Source organism: Ammospiza caudacuta, chromosome 19 (genome assembly GCF_027887145.1).
Source record: "Ammospiza caudacuta isolate bAmmCau1 chromosome 19, bAmmCau1.pri, whole genome shotgun sequence".
Taxonomy (NCBI): Eukaryota; Metazoa; Chordata; class Aves; order Passeriformes; family Passerellidae; genus Ammospiza; species Ammospiza caudacuta.
The window spans coordinates 3,345,216-3,364,947 of NC_080611.1; the positions used below are offsets into that span (position 1 = coordinate 3,345,216).

The 19,732-nt window shown below is 59.4% G+C and overlaps 1 protein-coding gene across 1 annotated transcript in view; it reads right to left on the bottom strand.

Annotated features, from left to right (window-relative positions):
- The window catches only part of CASKIN2 (CASK interacting protein 2), a 33,420-nt gene extending 14,117 nt beyond the window's left edge, over window positions 1-19,303 (bottom strand). The window contains exons 1-2 of the mRNA XM_058817326.1: window positions 19,085-19,303; window positions 16,295-17,000 (exon numbers count right to left, since the gene is read on the bottom strand). Coding sequence (XP_058673309.1) covers window positions 16,295-16,388 — 94 coding nt within the window. The 5' untranslated portion in view covers window positions 16,389-17,000; window positions 19,085-19,303. The remainder of the gene's footprint in view (window positions 1-16,294; window positions 17,001-19,084) is intronic.
- Window positions 19,304-19,732: the final 429 nt, after the last annotated feature.

Below are 19,732 nucleotides of genomic sequence, written 5' to 3' on the forward strand. Positions count from 1 at the left end.
TTCCAGGGACTGTTTGTCTTTGAGCCTCAGCCACCGACCCAACAGACCTTCCCAAAGGAACTGGCTCCCAAAGCCATCACTCAGCAGAGCTCCCACTTCCCCCTTCCAGCCCCAAGAGCTCAGGATCTGGGGTCTTCATCAAGGACAAGTCGCTTCCCTTGACCTCAGCAGCCAGGAAGAAATAACATTTCACTTGTAAATTGGCCACTTCTGATCTGAGTCCTAGAGAACCGTAACCACTGGGATTGCTCCCACTATCTGCAGCTGAAAACTGCCCCTGGAAAAGGGTCGGGAAGGGGAGGAGAAAGAAGAGGGGAAGAGTGGTCCTTACTCAGGGCAGGAGGGGCAGACCCTCCATGATGACCACTGGGAGTGCAATGCTGGGAAAAGAGACAGGCTGGATGGAGAGTGAGCACCAACACCTCCAAAAGAGGCAGAAACATCCCACAGCCCCTGGGGGCTGGTCCTGGAGTTGAGCAATGCCCACTGTTTGAAGAAGGGGAGTTCACCCAAATATCCTATCCCTAACCCCACCTTCAAGGGGACTGAGCTGGCCAGTCCACTAAGCAGGGCTGGGATGTCCCAGGACACAGTGGGTGTCCCAGGCAGCTGGCAGCATCCACATCTCCCTGAGCAACATTCCTCAAATTCGTTCCCTGCTCCAGCAGCTCAGCCAGGCCAGGACCCAGGGCAGGACCACATAGACATGGTGTGGGTGGCTGAGAAAGCTGCAGGTCACCAATAGCAGAGCCAGGAGCAGCATTCCCTTTGGGGGTCTTCCTAAATGCTTGGGTCCACCTTGGGCAGAGAGGGAAAGCATCCCTGGTTTGCAGGTGGGTAAATCACTGCTTGGAGAGCTGGAGGGTTTGCAGCAAGGCTGGTAGGTGAAGTGTGGGTGGGAAAGTGTCTTGACACCCCAGCATAAAGGCATGGGAAAGGAGAAAAAGAGGGATGGAGGGGAAGCAGAGCACAGCCAAGCAGCTGGGACCCCTCCACCAGTGCCATCCTGCTGCACAGCCTCAAACTCCAGGGACCTGGTGACAGGAAGGCAGCTGACGGGACATTTCCTTGCATTCCCCCTCCTCATTCCATCCATGTGCTCCTTTTGACCAATTCCCCAGGTATTCCCCATTTCTTCAGCCCCTTCTCTCCTCGCTGGTGCCCAGGCTACCCATCCTTTTCCACACAGATGTTCTGGAGCTCAGCAGAGGCTGGGCCAAGCTGTTCCCAATCCCGCAGCCCTCCCAGTCTGGCCTGGTCAGCTTTGGCAGGGGGCTGCAGAGCTGGGCTGGGAAAGGGCTGCAGGGTTAATCCAGTTACAGCATTGGGATGGCGTGGTCAGATCCTTCCCAGCCACATCATCACTGGGCCAGGGGCACTCTCAGGCCTGATCCGCAACCCCCATTCCCCACCAGAGCACGCTCATAACCCGGAGAATGAGCCCAGAACAAGGACCCAGCGCTGAAATACAAGGCACCCTGAAGGGGTTATTTATTTCCAGGGAAAAAACCCAGCTTGGTGCACCCCAAGGGTTAACTCCAGCCGCGGCTTCCCCCCGCCCGGCCCTGCTCCCCAGCACGACCCCGTGAGGGGTCCCCGCCCGCTCTGCCCCGGCCCGCCGCGTCCCCGGCGCCTGCCCGGGCAGGAGGAGGCTCCGCAGCGCAGGGCCGGGCCTGAGCGAGGCCTCGAGGGAGCTGAAGAGCTTCTGTGCGGCGTCTGGCTGCCAAGCGGCAGCGGGAAGCACCTCCGGAACGCTCCGGCAAATTGCTTACAAATGTCGGGCCGGCCGCCGGCCGTGGCGAAGGCAGCGCGGCCGCCCAGCACCAAACGGGGCCGGGACCCTCAGCCCTGGCACGGCCTGGCTCCGGCCCTTGGCCTCTGGGTCCCCACTGAGGCACAGCCCCGCATGGCGCATTCCCAAGCAGCCTCCTTCGCCTGTGCCTCGGTTTCCCCGCGGGCCGCCCTCCCATGGCGGGCATGCCAGGCTGGGCTGGGCTCCTCGCGGGGTGCGGGAGGCACCCGGGGAGCGGCCGGCCGGGGCGGGCACCTCACCCGCCGCGCTGGCAGCCGGCCCGGCACAAAGCCGTATTTACCCCCCCCCGAGGCACTCGCCTGGCGCCGGCTGTGCCGGCTGCGTGGAGCCAGGCGTGCCCTCGGCCAGCCCAGCACCCCTGTGCCAGCGGACCGGGCACCCTGAGTCACCCGCTGCCCTCCAACGGAGAGCTCGGTCCTGCGGGGACAGCCGTGAGCTTCACCCCGAGCTCTTGGAGACCGACACAATCCCTCCTAAGTGCTCCTTGGGAAGCCGTGACACGTGCTCGCCTGGGTTTGGCTGGGGAAGGAAATGCCCAAATATCCTGTGGAGTCCTGCCCTTTGGATGCTCCTGCCCTGGCTCTCACACAGGACAAGGCAGGTTTTAGTGCTGTGAGCCCCTGCCGGATTTGTCCAGCCAGGGCAGCCACAGCAGAGCTCCACCACTTGCAAGGCTTTGTTGCTGTCCAGGACAACACACAAATCCATAACTGGAGATCTACCTTCTTGCCACAAAAACAACCCTTTCTGCTGGTCCTGTGTCACAGACTCTCATCCCATCCCCTTGTCCTGGGAAATCACATCCCCACACTGCTGGCTGCAAGTACCCCTGTGTCATGAGCCTCCCTGTGCCGCAGGTCTGAGCATTCCAGTGTCATGAACATCCCTGTGCTGCCAGCCACAGCATCAACCCTGAGTGTCCCTGTACCATGAGCATCCCTGAACATCCAGTCCTGAGCACCCCTACACTGCCTGCTACGAGTACCCTGCATGCAGGAAAGCCCTGCAAGGGCACTGCAGGAACACCATTCTGCTTCCCTGGGCAGTGGGAGAGGGACAGTGTGCATTGAACACACCAAATACATGCACGTACCCTCTTGGGAAAATGAAATCCACCTGGGGACTGTCACCAGTAAGCCAATAAACCAGCTGGAGGAGCTAATCAGCTGCTATCCCGCAGAGCAGCAGCCGTCTCCGATGGTGGTGGCAGCCTCTGGAGCCGGAGGCGGAGGTGGCAGGAGGTGACAGCTTCACCCAACCCGCCCTGTGATGGCCCGGGGTGGCCCTGCCTTGGCACATGATGGGTTCATGCCAGGGCTCAGGACAGACTCACCATCTTGGCCAAAATCAAGACCCAAAGAGGTGATGTCCATCCCTCTTCAGCAGGAATCACCCTTCCCTGTCACCTCTCCGTCCACAGGCACGTCCGCTGTGGCCACCCACGGCCGGCTCCTCCCGGCGCAGCCTCCCGGCAGAGCGGCTGCTTCAGCAGCAGTTTCCCAATACGCTCAGAAGATTCACCCACCTCGATAGGGAAGGAGTTTAGCCACAGAGATGTTAAGAAACTCAACCAAAGCTGCCCAGCCAGCTCAGAACAGAGGCTGGGCGAGAGCCAAGGGCTCCTGACCCCAGCTCTCTACTACAGCCACCAGCTGCACCCCAAACACTGAGCCCAGTGCTGTGCCTGGCTCCCCAGACAGGGGCTCCCCTAATTCCCCTGTGGTGATGGTTGGTGAATTTGGCTGCCAAGGTGCTGCTGCCTGGGAAACCTGGCTGAGCACCCATCCCTGTGCCCAAATGGCATGGCTGTCCCAATGCCACAGGTGTCCAAAGGCCAGGGGTGCCCTCCTGCCCACAAAGAGCCTGTGCCAGGTTTGAGGCTCTGCAGCATCACTGAGGATGGGCTCCCCACCAACGCTGACAAACAGGCCCCTTGCCAAGCCAGGCACTGGGGGGTTGGTGTGACTGGGGCAAAGCCACTGGGTTAACTGGCAGGGATGGGGAGGCTGCAATCAAGGAGGTGGAATCCCATCAGCAGAGGGCAAATGGCATTGACATGAGAGCAGCTGGGAGCCCCTTACTGTCCCTACACCAACATCTGGTAACTCCTCAAGAGTAACTGGCATTTTCACCCCTTGAGAAACCTACCAAACCCTGGAGCAGACCAGGGCCCTGCCTGCTCTGACACTGCACAGGCTGCAGGATGGCTGTCACACCAAGCCCTGCTCCTGGTTTCAGCAGCCTGGAATAATCCCAGCAAGTGCAATAACCTTCCAGGAGCTGAGCTCTGGGCAGCTTCTACAGCATCCTGAGACTGGATACAGCACCCCTGTGCTATGAGTATCCCTGCACCTAATGTTTTTTTCTAACCTCAACAAAAGTCACCATTTAGCCCTGTCTGGAGCCCCAAATCTTAGGGCTTACAGCCACACAGAGCACAAGCTGTTCCTGTCACCAACTTGTCTCTGCTGATGGCATGTTTGAGTCTCCTCTGGCAGCTTGGCCTCCTTCCTCATCTCCTTCTTTAAGCAATACTGTCCTGCAGCATGTTCAGATATGATGGTGGATGATGGTGAAGGTGGGTGATGGCAGAGGAGTTCGAGAGGTCCAGGGATTTTGCCTTCCATCCTAGGCTGGGCTGGAGGCCCACCACAAACAAAGAGGGATAGGGCAACAGGACCATAGAGTCACCTGGGAGCCTTTTTCCTTCTTTAGAGAAGTCTGGGAATATTTTTTCCAGGGTAAATCAAACTGCTAAGGTTTTTTAAGAGGCTGGCAACAGATGAGACGTTGGGCAGCATCCCCACACAGCACAGACATTGATCACTCACCCTCAGCCCAGCTACTCCAGGACCCCCATCCAAACCCCCAATTCCCCCCTGCTGCTTCCCCTCACAAGCAAAGCAGGAAAAAACAGGCAGTTTGTTCAAAGTGAAGGCTCCCAGAACAATGAAAGGAAAAGCAGAATCGGAAACCCTGTCTCCATCCACACAGCTGGGAAGAAGGTGCAGCTCTCAGCTCTCGACCCCAAGGTTTGATGGCCACAGGGGACAGAGGGGACAAATGCCAAGCAGGGAAAAGAACATCACAGGAAACCTTTGGGGCTGGATTCACCCCTTGCAAAAGCCAAACATATGCTCCTGCTCTGACTTTCAGAAGGATTTCAGATGGGGTGAGGTGGATGGTGCTTGCACCCCTTCTCCACAATAATTTGTGGGTTTGTAGTGGCTGCCTATCCCAAAGTGATGCAGCCTAGCCCAGCTCCCCTGGATGGGAGAAGTGGTAACACCCCTTCCCCACAGAGCTGAAATTGCATCCCCCAGCCCCATCCAGGATGGAAACAGCTGGGAAAGGCTTTGGGTGGGAGAAGCCAGGCGGCTCCTTCGGAGATACAGGGGCTCCTTTCCCAGCTGGCCGGGGAAACGCGTTACCGGGAGGTGAAGTCACCGTCCCTGCTGGGACTTGGCTATTCCGCTCTCCAGGATATGAACTCAGAGGAGCTGTATTTGCCCAGGGAAGAGGTGGAGCCTTTTCCATTTCCCCCATCCTTCCGAAAGGACAGGACGCCTCCTGAGCGGGAAGAGATGGGCCGATAGCGCTGGGGGCCCAGGCCGAGTGCCAGCACTGCCTGAACCTGCAGCGGGCACGCCTGGGCGGTGGGACATGGGACCAGCAGAGCATCAGCTCATTAACAATGCACCTTAGCTCATGTCCAGCTGGTTCCCTGCAAGCCAAGGGAGGGCTATCCCAGATACCCTGGCGAAGGGGCTGCACCTACAGACACTCAGTGTTGTCATTCATGCCATACCCAGTAAATGGTGCATTAGCATAATCTGTGGTGGATGTGCTACAGATTCACAAGGGCAAAAATAACACAGAAAGGACTTAGAGAGATTAGGAGAACAAACCCAGGCAGATTCAACCTGGGAAAAATGCAGATTGCAGCATCTGGGGAGAAATAATCCAACCGGCAGCAGGTCAATGGGAGGAAGAAAGAGGGGAAGCAGGATGTGGGGGGACGGTGAGAGGAGCAGTGTGAGCGTGGGCACAGAGGGACCTGCTGGTCAGGAAAGCAACCTCGGCAGCCCTGCGTGGGGGGATGCTGCTTGCCAGGGTACCCCACTGTGTATTCTGTTGCTTTCTGGGGTACCACCGCCCATCACATACCCAGGGCTGTGAACATGAGAGAGGCTCACAGGGAACGTGAGAGGTGAGCGACAGGAGGCAGCAGTGAAGGGCTGGCCTTGCATGGGAAGATTAGGGCAGGTCAGTAAGTCTGGATTAGCTGAGCAACAGTTAATTAGGGAGGGCGAGCAGGGACGCAGGAACCCAGCAACCCACCTACACCTGGAGGGGTTTGACGCTCCAGAGCAGCACGTACCTATTTATTTTATGGTTCTAACAATGAGCCCCAGATAAAAATTAGAGCAGCCAACAGTGGCCAACAAAACCCTGTGGGCTCAAGGGAGCGAAACAAAGATCCAGCCCCTACACTGCTTGGAGGTTGCAGCAACCCTGCAGCTTCCAGGGGAAGCAGGGCAAGGCTGAGGCTGGAGAACTGGGCTGCCACAGCCCTATGGCACCACGTCGCCATCAGCACCAGCCCCGTGCCCGCACATGGCAGCTTGGCACCCAGGAGCTGCTCCAGCCGGTGGAGCCAGTACTCAAAGCACACAGCGATGCGGAGGCTGGAAATCCTGTGACATCCTCCTCCTTTGGCCCCAGGGAAGCTGCCGTGCACCTGGAGCAGGCGCTGCCAGGGCGGACGGAGCGGCTGTCCCCACCCTGGCTGCGCTAATCTGGGCAAGGCACACACAGGATGGGAGGGGAGGCAGCGGGAGGTGAAGCTGTTCGCTCGAGGTCACCCACAAGGTTGATGGTTCAAGTGCCGCCACTCCTTCCCAAGGCTGCCACACGGCTGGGAACTGAATTTTACTCAAAACTCCCCCCTCTCCCCGGCAGCCCGTGGGCAATCAGCTGTCGGCAGCCCGGGACTAACCTCAGACGGCTGCTGGCGGCCAGTTTGGAGTCACACGGTTAAAAATACCTTGCGGATGCCTTTCCTCAACTCTGACCCCGCGAGCCGGTGCTGCCGCCAGCCCTGCTCAGGGACGTGCCAGCAGGGTCCCCTGGGACAGTCACAGCCTGGGCTGTGGCAGCTGCTGCCTGGGGACTGGGTTTTCCTAAGAACCAAGGATTTCCACTTCTGGGGGGTTGCTGACTATATTCTTTATTGCCAAACTGAAATAAGGGGCTCAGCTTCCTAAAGCTTCCTTCCAGCAAGTGATGCCTGCACTGTCCAGCTCCCTCTGAACTGCAGCCTGGATTTCAGCAGCTTCAGCAAAATGTCTCCTCTCCGGGACAGAGCCAAAATGTGGCCTCTGGTTCCTGCCAGTCTCAAGGGATGCTGGATGGGTGACTGCTCCTGCAGATTCCATGGTGCTGCAGCCATTTGTGGCATCTGCATTGGGAAAAAGTGTAAGGATCTCACTCAGCAGTGGCCACGCAGCTCCCAAGCCATGATGGACGGGAGGGATCCTTCTCCAAATCCCTTATGGTGAGGGCACACAGGCCACCTTGCTGTTCCCATTCCCTGTGCAAAGGTCACCTACCAAAACTCGTGAGAACTGACTGGCTGCTCCATGCTGCTGGCAAGTGGGAATGGGAGAGGGATGGGTCCATCACGAGCAGGCACAGGCCAAGCTCTCTCCAGCCTGAGAGAGATGGTCCCATTGCCACTCTCCTTTCCCTCCCAAGGTGGGGAAAAGTGTTGTCCTTTCAACAGCATCCCGTGGCATGGTCCATGCCCAGAGTGAGAGCTCTTTCCCAGATGGATCAGACCCTCCAACTGCCTGCCTGCATTTCTGGCTGGACCATTCCAAAGTGGGAGAAGCCTTTGCCAAAATCTTGCCCACTGCCTTAGCTGGATTGGGATATTTTCATACAGCTGTGGCAGTGAAGGATTTGCCTGGGATCCTGGTCTACAACAGGGTTCCATATGCAGTGGACAGGAGAGGGACATGACAGCTACATGACCAGGATGTCCTGCACCACCCTGCATGTCCCCACATAGAAGCAGCAATCACTTAGCAGTTAGGGACAGTCTGTGTCCTGGGGAGAGGCATCAGCCTGTTCTGGAAGCAGGAACCCGCCCCAGGACCCACACCCACCTTCCCATCCCTTGGGGGCCCTTGGTGACTGCTGAGCTATTCTGGGCACTGCGTTCCTGACCCCCTCCCCTCATCCCAGCTGCTCCAGGGCCAGCAGGGAGGGCAGCAGGTTCCTCCCATTGCCAGCCCGGACGCCAGAGCCGGGCAGCAGCTGCTTGGGGACCAGCTGGGGACAAAGGCAACACAGAGCAGCCCCATCCCCCCATATCCCTTGGAAGGGACAAGGGCTGAGTTAGTTACAGCAAGGTCAAAGGCATCACAATACAACTCCAGTAGAAAAAAAGGAGCTGGATCTGAAGACCCCCAGTCTGAGCTCTGGTCAGCAGCTCCCATAAAGGGATCAGGAAGGGGTTTGGGGGCAGTACATCAACACCTCCCACCCCCCAAAGAACAGGCCCAACTCAGCACCAGAGGTAAACAGAGGCAGAGGCAACATCCTTGGCTCCTTGTCAGACCAATGCTGTGCCCAGCTTCCCACAGCGACCCCGTGCCAGGTCAGCCCCCTCCACCCCAGCCCTGCCTGGGCGCTCCCCACACCCCATCCCGATGGAGCGGTGGTGGGACACAAGCCAAGGCCTGCCTGCTCCCTGGACCCCTGCCGGGAACTCGATCTGTTTACGCCTTCCCAGCACGGCGGGTGCGTGTCGGGAACGGCCCTGGCAAGCCCGACTTGGCGGCGCAGGCAGGACGTGGGAGCAAGCCCTGAAACCCCACCTGCTGCCCCGCAGCATCCCGGGGCGGGTCGGGGAAAAAGTGGAGGAGCACAGGGAAATATGGGACCCTCCTGCCTCCATCTGCTCCTTTTTTTCTTGCTCTGTGCTACCCCTCCTGTGGCATCCAATGCCCCCTACCCTGGCCACGAGACCATGGCGCGTTGCTCCATCCCCAGGCTTGGCAGGGAACAGCTTTCTGAGCAGTGGCAATCCTTCTGGGAAAGCACTGGGAGAGCCAACTAGCCCTGGAAGGCTCTGGAAGGCTCATCCCTTCCTGGAAAACAAGGTACTGTTTTGGCAAACATAGCCAGCAACATGTGTGGGTACAGGGGGCTGATGGCCACATGCTGGTCCCTGTTCCAGGGTTTGGGCTGTACCCAGCTGGGGCTGAGAAGAGGCGCCCACCTGCACTGCTCCTGGGAGGAGATGTTCATGCAGGACTGCTCACCTGGTGTGAATTCAGTCTCACAAAGCCACAGGCATTTGGAGCAGGCTGCACTGGGACAGAGTCATGAATTCAGGGACATGGAGCTGGACACCTGCTCATCTACACCAGGTTTGGGTTGAAAGGAACAGAGAAGCAGCTCCAGGATATCCATGTGCTGCTAAATATAACCAGTGGGACAGATGCTCCAAGACAGGGAGTTGCCTGCACCTTAACACTGTTGAGCAGGAAACTGAGGGCTCTCCCATTGCTTAAGTAGCTCTTGAGGTTTGGAGACACAGAGCAGGGTCAGAGGCAGCACCTCATTCTGTGCAGGAGCCTCCTTCCCTCTAAGGAGTGTCTCCCTTCTTTTTAAGCCAGCAGGATTAGCAGGTACTGGTTCAGGGAAGCCAGGAGGGCTCAGGAAGCCCTTCCCATCTGTGTCAGCCCCACAAAACCAAACAAGAGCTGCTTCACACCAATCAGAGCAGCCTGGGTTGCAGCCCAAAGCAATCCCTGGACCATGGCTGTGCTGGACCCCACACTGCTGGCCAGACTGACCGTGTCCCCGTGTTCCCTGTGTAGGCAATGATTAGCCACCAGGGAGGACTCTGGCCCCCTTTGGAGGCCACTGAGGCCAGTGGTTCTCACGTGGCCTTGCCATGGTAGGGACACATCCCAGGTCCCTGAGAGGCTGCACAGGCTGTGACTTGGGTGTCCTGCCCAGGGAGACAGGACACCCATGGAAGGGGAAGATCGGTGAGACTCCTAATCCCCAGTCTCCATACTGGTATTTGCATCCAGTTCACCTCCAGCTGGAAACCTCCTTCAGGCTTATCCACGCCTGTCCTGGCAAAGAAACAAGGCGATGCTCCACAAGGGGCTGCTGGAGTGGGAGACTGAGGCAGGCAGCACTGGGATAGATGTTCTATGGGTGCAAGAGGCACCTGCAGAGTGGGTGGCAGAGCCTGAGCCAACCTCGCTGCTGGGGACACCTCAGTGCCAGGCACCAGATGCCCGTGCCACGCTCGCCAACTCCTTTCCAAGCAGACAGGGCCTTACACAACCAGCCGTGCCCAGCGTTACGAAATCCCAGGAGCTTTCACCCCTCCCAGCACAGCCGCCCACCTCAGGTGGCCGAGGCAGACCCAGCTGCTGGGATGGCCCCAGGGAGGACGGGGCAGGGGTCTGGGCATGGCACCAGCGCTGGGGGCCTCGTGCTCCCTGCACAGCCTTGGCCGGGCCCGCGGGGAGCGGCGCTGGCAGCGCTTGGCGGAAGCACCGCCGGACGTGTTGCACCAGGCCTGGGACGCTGCGGGAGCCGCGCGCCTGCCCCACGCAGGCTCTCCCTGCTCCCTTATCTCACCATCACAGCCCCGCTCCCTTGCAGCTCCGGCCTTTCTCCCTGGGCTTGCAAACGGCTCGGGGTGGCTGTGCACCTACCCTGGGCAGCATCCCGCAGGAGCGAGGGATGGGCCACAGTATCCAGCCCTTCCTTCCCTGGGAGGGTAGAGATCATACCAACAGAGCCATTTCCAAGCAGTTTGGGCATCTCCAGACAGGTCTGTGACTCACCATGACACCTTGGCAAGGCTTGGGTGATATTACAGCCCCAAGGTTCAAACAGATCCCTCCCTCTCCATCCCAGGCACGATTTTTTAGGGAAGGCAGGATGGGATTTAGGGGGAGCCAGAATGCTCGCAGCTCCTCCCCACCCTCTCACTTGCTAGAGCAGCCAGGAAAAAAAAGGTGGTTTATTGTTATTTAGTTTCTTGCCCCTTTCATACTCCTTTGCCGGAGTTTTTGCCAGCGGCAGGCCCCGGGTCTGGCAGGGATCCAGGACAGCCGAGGCGCTTTTAAAAACAAAGCAGGGCGCGTGCATGCACACATACACGCACGGCATCCAACCCCGCTTTTAACTCTTGCCGGAGCAATGCTGGTGGAAGCATCCATTTCCAGCAGGAAACCATCTTACACGCGGTCCATCGCCACTGGGATCCAACAATTCACCTCCCACCTTCCCAGAAAAACCTCTTTGTGGCACTGGGATCCTGACAGAGGGGTGGCAGAAGTGATGCTGGTCGTTTTTGTGGTCCACCAGCTCCCTCCTGAAGCCAGTCAAGCCAGAGGATGGAATGCCAGTGCTGGCAGTGTCCTTGCCACGTCCCCTTCTCTGCAGCCCTGGGGAGCACTGTCCTGGTTACTGCTGGCAGCCGGGCACACAGTGTCCCTGGGCTGGGGCTGCCCTCCCTGTCTGCCTTTGAGCTGTCGTCATCTGAATTATCATGTGTTTCTGGGTCAGACAGCCAAAACGGCCTCTGCAGCCCTTGGGGAGGGGCAGCTAAGCCCCCTGGTCTGGGCTGAGTCACCAGGAAATGCCCAAGGGATGGAAATTCCCCTCCTGTCCCATACCTCAGCATCCTGCCTGTGCCACTGGGGTGGCTGCCAGCCTGGCTCCATCCATGGCCCTGAGGGAGCCTCCGCATTTCCAGGAGATCCCAGATTCCCTGGCATAACCCAGCAATGTCTGGCCATCTCCAAAGGATGGCAGCATGGTCTGGAGCAGGCTCAGAAGTCCCTACATTCATCCCCTTCCCCAGAAGGGTTAGCTTGGTTTTCCCCCCACTCTTTTACAAAGACAAGAAAAAGTCAGCTGCAGTGGCCCAGGCTGACAGCAGGGACCACAGGCTGCCCTGCCAGTGGGTGTCCAAAGGCTGGGGACAGAAATACAGACCTGGGACAGGGGAAGATGTGGAGCTGTGAACACAGGGAAATGGGGTGCAGAGGGTCAGGGGCTGGGCCAGCTGATGCCCAGCACAGGCTCCTCCATCTTCCTGTGTGATGCTGTTTGCTTGTGCCTTATCTCCTGCACTGGCACAGCAACTCTTTCCCTGGCTCCGGGCACTCCAGTGGCAGCCAGGCCCCTTTCCAAACACAACACCCGTTGGAGCCCAGCTTTGAAAACCAACTAGCCATTCACTCCTTCTGCTGCCTGTGCGGGGCTTTTCCTTCCCAGCTAGAGAGGTGGGAACGCCAGGATGGGAAAACCCACCCAGCAAACATCAGGCTACCAGAGGAAACCCCCCTTTCCAGGGAGGTCAAGAGCCACAGGAGGAGGAAGAAAGGATGGACCCAACCTTGCCATGGAGCTGCAGCCCCACCACCATCCAGCCTCGTGGCTGCCGCACTCTCCAGAGCCTTTGAAGGCTCTTTTCTCCCGCTCCCACCAGCCACCACCGCAGGCTGGGTTAGGAGCAGGTCTGGGCACGCTGTGGGGTGGTGGGGTCCCCGGCACGAGGCCACGGCCAGCCCGGCTGCCCGGGCACGGTGCCTCGCCCCGCTGCTGGCTCAGTCCTGGAGGAAGAGGGAGTTTTGCCCGTTTCGGCAGAGTTTCTCAGCGTCTCTCCGCAGGCGTGCCCACAGCCTCTCCAAGTCGGAGCGCGGCTGTGGAGCCGGTCCAGCCCGTCAGACCTACAGCGTGCGGGGAGAGGAGGGGAGGACACAGCCAAGGACGCTTTGGGAACTCGTCCTCCAAACTTGGGCTCCAGGGGATGTGGCCAGAGCCACACTTGCGCTCGGTGGCAGAGCCAGGTCCAGCCGCCTGCACTGCCCAGGGCAGGAGTGGAGCAGGAGAGCACCCCTGCACCACTGCCACCAGGGAAAGCCATTGGGTGTAACAGAGCCTGACATGATAAGGATCCTGACACGATAAGTTTTGCTTTCCAGCCAGACCAGGAATAGCACCTGGAGTACCCGAGGGTTTGGGACAAGCCTTGCTCGGTAGCAGCAGTGAAGAGGAAGATAGTCCTCCTCTGTAAGGGTGGATGCTGCCTGGCACAAAGGCACATCCAACATTATTACAAAATAACTAACAGATTGCAAAAAAGGAGCAACTTCTCCCCCAAACAACTACAGACCTGCTGGTGTTGGGAGAAGCAGAAATCCCAGCAGGTCATAAAAGGAGGGCGGATGTTTCTGCAGAGGACAGGGACACAGAGCGCCGGTGGCAACGGCTAACAAATCACAGGAGAGATATTAAACCTCGCGCTTGGAGGCTTAAGCTGATACAGCTACTAGGGATTAGGAGGAAATTCAAGGGGGAGAGAAGGAGCGATTTATCCCACATCTGCCTGCTACAGTCTCACAGCACGTGGAGCAACATCGCCCTTCTCCTGCCAAACTGGATGGTGGCAGCAGCATCTGACGGCTGGCACAGCTCTTGAGAAAACCTTAACATGCTTTGTGCTGCTGGGGTGCAGTGGTGAGAGGCTCCAACACAGGCATGGAGATAAAGCCAAGCCCCCTCTGCAAGCTTTGCTAGCATTTAACGACTAGTTAGGTCATGACCCAAACACAGCCATGTCCCATGAGCCCCCCCTAGTTCTTAATATCTAAGGTCTGGAAAGCACCAACAAAGCTGGTGAAACGGGGCAAGTGGCTGACCGAACCTCCTCAAGGCAGCAGCTGAACCCCAGCGGGGCTTTGCTCTCTGTCCTTGAGAGTTTCACACCAGTTTGCTCAGCTGCTGCCCTTTCTTTGTACTTTGCATACGTTTAAACAAAAATCTTCACCACTCCCTTGAGGAAGGCAAACAGTGAGTCCAGCTCCCATCGCCTTTCACAGCTCCTCCAGCCTCCACTATCACAGGGGCTCCCCCTCTCCCAGCATCACCCCGGCATCCCCCATGCCCTGTCCCTGGATCCTGCATTCAGGGATGGGGACACCCAAACTTTGCCGGGCACTGTCCAGCTCCAGAAGATCCCTGGCCAGAGGGGCTCTGCCTGTCACCTCCCCCGGGAGCCCCAGCCCCTCGCTGCTGGCCCTGGTGCATTGTTGGCGAGGGCAGCCGCCCAGGGACGTGATTGATCGCGGGGGAGAGAGGCCAAAGCCGTGATGGGTCGTTTAACAATTTCAATTAAACTCTGCAACGCTCCCGAGGCAGAGGGGAGGGGAGAGGGAGAAGGAAAATAAAAAGCGGGATGTTTCCATTGCCAGGGAGTCTCAGCAAAGCGCGGCTGGCCCGGCAGGAGCAGCCTGGCTCTCCCAGACCAGAACCCCCTCCCTGGATGCAGGAGTGACCACGGCGTCGCGCCGTCCCCTTCCCGCAGGCAGGACAGCTGCCCTCGCCTGCCCTTTCCCTCCTGGCTCCTGCCCCCAAAAATCCCGTCCCTGCCCGCCCCGGCACCTCGGAACGAGAGGTGCTGTGACCCACTTGTGCGGGGAGAGGCTGCGCACGGAGAATATTAAACGTGTCCCTGAAGTTCCCGCTGCCGGGACTGGCGCTTGGATTCTGCTTACGTGCGGTGACTTTTTTAGGCACAGGAAGCCCCAGAGGGCTGATCACAGCGATCGAGCTCCCAATCCACTGAGACAGCAGAAGGACTCTTAGAGGGATTTAAAAAAATATATAATAAAAAAAAAAAAAAAATCAGCATCTCAGCCTGTCATATGGAAAAGGCACTTTAATGAGCAGCAAAGGCAGCAAATGCTTGGCTCACATGGCATCGGTGAGAAGAGGGAAAGGGAACCATAAGGGACGGGGAGAAGCGGTGCCCTCCATGCCAGGGATGAGCCTCCAGCACCAGGCAAGCCCCACAGCAGGTCAAGCACAGGAGCCCCACAGAGGGCTTGCAGCAGTGGCCTTGGAGGGGTCAGGGGTTTTTGGCCCCTCGTTATAAAGGAATCAAATGAAAACAAGCCGAGGGAGCTGCTGATGCCGCTGCAGCGGGGGAGTTAAACACACATGTTCACGTGGGTGCCCCACGGCTGCAGGGAGGGGAAGACTCCAGAGAGAAAACAGACAGGATTGAACTGTGAGAGAGTTACTGGAGGGTACAGGAGAAAACAAGTGTGACTTCACCCCTCTGGGTGTGCAGGAGGAGGAGAGCCATGAGCACCCCAGCCTGCACACACTGCCTGGCCATGGGACACCAGATATGGGCACAGGGCTGCGTCAGCCAGCAGGACACTCATGTCCTGGCAAATATTTATTGCCTTGGGGGTGTCCTTCAAGCCATCCACATGGACAGACTGCTCTTGTTCAGCTCAGGGACCCTGTACAGGCACAGTCCCTGAGCAGTAGAGGCAATAGCACCCAGTACCTTCACCCAGGGAAGGGGCACCAGATGCCCCTGTTCTGGGGAGGATGTGGCTCCCAGCCCTTCTGAAAGCCCAGCAGTTGAGATTTGCAAAGTTCTGGCCCAGTCAAAGCTTTCCAGTAGATGACCCAGGGGAGTTGATCCCGTCCTCACGTTTATAATCCTCAGCCTAACTCGGGTTTCGTCGTGCCAGTCTCTCCGCTCTGAGATGCTCCTAAGAAGCCTCCTCCTGCCTGAGTTTCCTCTCTCCCTCCTCCGGACAGCTTACTCCCCTTCAGCTTTCCCACCCACCCCCACGAGACCCCCCACGATGAGCAGCAGCCTTGGCAGAGGTATCCACACTCCCCCAGCCCGGGCAGCCAGGGTGCACCTTCCCCCAGCCAGACATGGCATCCAGAGCCTTTTTATTTACTTTTCCCAGTTTCCTTCTCTTGGTCTGTCAGGAGAAACGACCAGGAGCTCAGGTCTATACACAGGCTCCGTGGCAGTGGCCAGGATCTCATCCACCTTTCCACCTTCCCCATCTCCTCCAGATGCTGTGCAGCATCTGCAGGACCCCGGTGCCCTTGGGGACCCCCCCGAGCCCCCTGCTCACTCCAAGCTCTGCTTGCTGCTGACCTTTCTGAGAGCACAGGCAAGAAAACAGCCCTGCTGAAGGGTTAAACATTACCAGACTGAAATTCAAGGCTTGACGATTGGTTCCAGTCGACTGGCTGGGATGATAATTTTTCACAAGATAAATACGGCTGGGAGTGAGCAGCAACCGCTAAAGACCCTTTGTAGCAGCGTCCCCCCAAAGCGGTTCACTTCCCCCCGCCACGGCTGCTTCCCTTCACCCATCCCTGCTCAGTGGCCCACACTGCAGGGCCCCGGGCCCAAGGGGAACCCCAGCTGAGCTGTAGGATTGCTTACAGCCCAGTCATTCATCCACACGGGCTGTGCTTGCGCTCCCACCTCCGGCCACAGCATAACTCCTGTGCCAGGGGTCAGAGCCAGCACTGAGACTCGCACCCCGGGACTGGCAGGAGTGCCCAGCCAGGGGGAGGGAGCCCAGGGCTCTCTGCCCAGGTACTCACTGCTCTTGGACGCCTTGATCTTGGCCACCAGCTTCTGCACTCCAGGTACGTCCCCGTTCTTCACGGCCTGGATCAGCTCCTGCTCGCGCCCCATCGCAGGCAGGTGGGAGCAGTGGCAACGTAGAAACCCTCAGATCCCAGAGGTTTATAAAGCCATGGGAATAAGCCCCTAATTCCTCAAAACACACTTTGATGAGAGATGAAATCCAGGAAGAAAGACACTTTACAATCCCACAGGGCATAAAAACCAGAAGGAAGAAGTCTTTCTGTTAAGGGCAGAAGTCCCTTTCTGCATCAGGAGGAGCAGGACCCAGATGGCGTTTGGTTGGAGAACATGCAATCAGTTAAAACAAAAATTACTTCAGTGCTCGGGGACAGGCTCCCAGCAGCACAAGAGCTCTGTGAGACAAAGCCAGGCAGCTCGGGGCAGGGTGTCCAGCGCTGGCAGCATTGGGATGCCCTCAGCCTCTCACAGCAATCCTGGAGCCAGAGGTGGTGTGCTTTGCTCCCTTCAGCAGGCTCTGCTGCGTTGACAAGTCCCTAATTCATCCCACAGGGATTACGGGCTCGTTGCCATCTGGAAGTTATAGATCCTCCCTCTCTGGTGCTCATTAGCCCCTTCGTTTCGGCATTCCTCTCGGTGACGGCACTGCAGGCACGCTGGGGAGCCCCGGCACGGCCGAGCCCCGGCACGGCAGCCCGGGACCTGCGGAGGGAAGAGCAGAGTCAGCCCCCAAAGGCCATTTACCTCCCGGCTCCGTCGCGACAGCTTTTGTATCCGTGCTGAAGAACGAATACTTTGACTATATTTAGTCCTGGAGGGACTTGGCTCATCCTTATGTTAAACGGAGAGGGAAGAACCTGTGGAGGAACCCTCCCGAGGGAGCGGCCCCCGGAGCGGGACAGGACACAGCTCCTTCCCTGCCCTCCCGGGGCCAGACACACACCACGGCCTCCCCGAGGGCAGCACACGGGGCTCGGGGCACACATCTCCCCCTCTCCTTTCCCGGTGGCAGCACACAAGGAATGGAGCTGGGAAGGTTTAGCCAAATCTTTCTGCAGCCCATGGGAGTGGGGCAGCCTGCCTCGCGCTCTTCTCCTGCGCAAGGATAAACCCTCACCCTCCAAACTTCCCGGGACATGCCCTGGGAGCCAAGACACTTCTTCACCAGTTCAGGAGCTCTCTCTGGCCCGAGTGAGGAGCTGGGTGTAATTCAGCAAGACAGCTGTGCTCAGAACAGGATCAAAGCCATATCCTGGCCAGCCAGGGTACCCTGGAGAGGGCACAGGGTCCTGCAGCAGCAGTTCACATGTCCCAGCCTGTGCTCCCACAGTGCACCCGGGCTGCCCAAACTGTGTGGCAAGAAAATCCCTCCTAGTTCAGGGCCGTGCATCTGGCAGGCTGCTCCAACACCGGGGAGCGTGCAGGAGAGCAGGGAGCACACACCGTGCCAGCTGCGAGGCTATCGCCAGATCACCTCACAGCTTCCCCTCTGCCCATCCAGAAGGGATCAGAACCAGCTGAAGGCTCGGTGGAGTCTCCCTTCCTAGAGCGCTCGCCCTCCACAGTTTATGTAACAGCGGGTGTTGCTTCCTCCAAGCAATCGAGGTCACTGTTCAGAGCATGGAAATCACAGACGAGACAAGGCAACAGTGACAGGTCCTGTTGGGGTCGGGGCAAAACCAGAAGGAGAATCCCATGGCACAGCATTGCCCAGCCGGGAGCTGCAGCTCCGCACAAACATGGACCCCTCACAGCTTCCCCGTGTTCCTGCACTCCCCAGGGTGCAGCAGCACAGGGCAGACGAAAAGATGATCCTCAGGTACTGCCTTGGCTTCTGGAACAAGGGGCTGTGTGATTCCCACAGCAGGCTGGGGGTTCTCCCCCCACCCACACTCATTCAGCTGATGAATCCCTCGGCACCGAAGCCGGTTCCCCTCGGGGTCAGCTGCCACCTCCCCTCGTCCTGGGGCACCTGCACAAGCTTATCTACCTTACAACAAAGTTTCAGCCACTTGACTTACACTAACCTCTCGCTGCAAACAAATCCCCTCCCGAAGCCTCCTGTGTCGTCGCACCGACTTCAGAACTATTTCGTTTAACCCTGTGCACTGCATCCAACTCTGTGCTGCTCCTCAAGAGCGCTCACAAGAAGCGAACGTGAGGCGCTGAGACGACTTTGTATTTGAAAAGTCTGCCCGCTCTCTTGGAAAACAGCCCCGGTGCTGCTGCCTGGGCTCCCGGCACACGCGGGGCTCAGCGGGCAACTCGGAGGGACCGAGAGCTCCGAGTGCCGACCTGCGCCTCCTCAGCCTCCCCAGAGAGGAGTAGCGAAGGTAAAATTCGAGAAACGCTCAAAGCTGGAAAAGCAACAGCAAAACATCCCTCCCACACGAGCAGAGCTGAGCCTGCAGCCCAGGAATCCACCTGGAGAACCAAAGTATCCCAAACATTCCCGCAGCCAACGGCAGCGCCGGGGGGGAAAAAGGAGGGAGAAGAGGGGGAAAAAAACCCCAAACAAACCCAAACCAGTTACGTAAGTGGCGGAGGAAAGATGCAAAGGAGCTGCAGGCAGCCGGCCGGGTCCCGAGGGGCGGTGGGGGCAGCGCGGTTCCCCCGGGAGGCTCCAGCCCCCCTCGGCGCCCGCCCGGCCGCGCCCCCGCCTCCCCCGCCCCGAGACCCCCGCGCGGGGCGGCTCCTTCCCCCGGGGGCTCGGGGGGGTTTCTGCCCCCACCGAGGGCAGTTGTTCCGCGGCTCCTGGGGCGAGCTGCTCCGCCGGCCCCACTCACCTGGCGGCGCTCCCAGCCCGCCGCACCGGGGCGAACCGAACCGCGCCGGAGCGAACCGACGGCACCGCAGCGGAGCCGCCCGCGCCGTGCGGAGCCGCTCCGGAGCGCGGGGCACCGAGCAGCGCCGAGCCCGGCCCGGCCCGGCCGCAACTTCCCGAGCCGCGCGGGGCGGGAGCGGGAGCGGGGCCGGTACCGGAGCGCAGCCGCGGGTCCCGGCTCGCAGGCGGCGCGGCACTCGGCAAAGTCCCGCTCGGGCCGGCCCCGTCCCGGCAGGAAATCCCTCCCCGGGCCGGCCTGATTGGAAAAGCCCGGCGGGTTGTGCGGCGGGGCCGGGCCGGGGCGGCTGTCACTCACCGTGATGCGGCGTCGAGCGGGGCAGGGGCCGCGCCGCCCATCCCGCCGCACCGGCACCGCTCCGCCCCCGCTCGGGGCTGCCCCGCGCTCCGGGGCACCGGCTCGCTTTGAACGGGGTCCGGCTGGACGCGCAGCGCGGGCCGGGACCGGCGATGGGGAGCGGGACCGGCGCGGTACGCGACCGACCCGGTGCTCCGGGACCGGCGGGGTTCGGGACCGAGCTGGTGGGAGATTCCCCATTCCCGATGCAGGACCGAGCCGGTGGTTCGGGACCGGTTCCCTTGGGAATCCTCC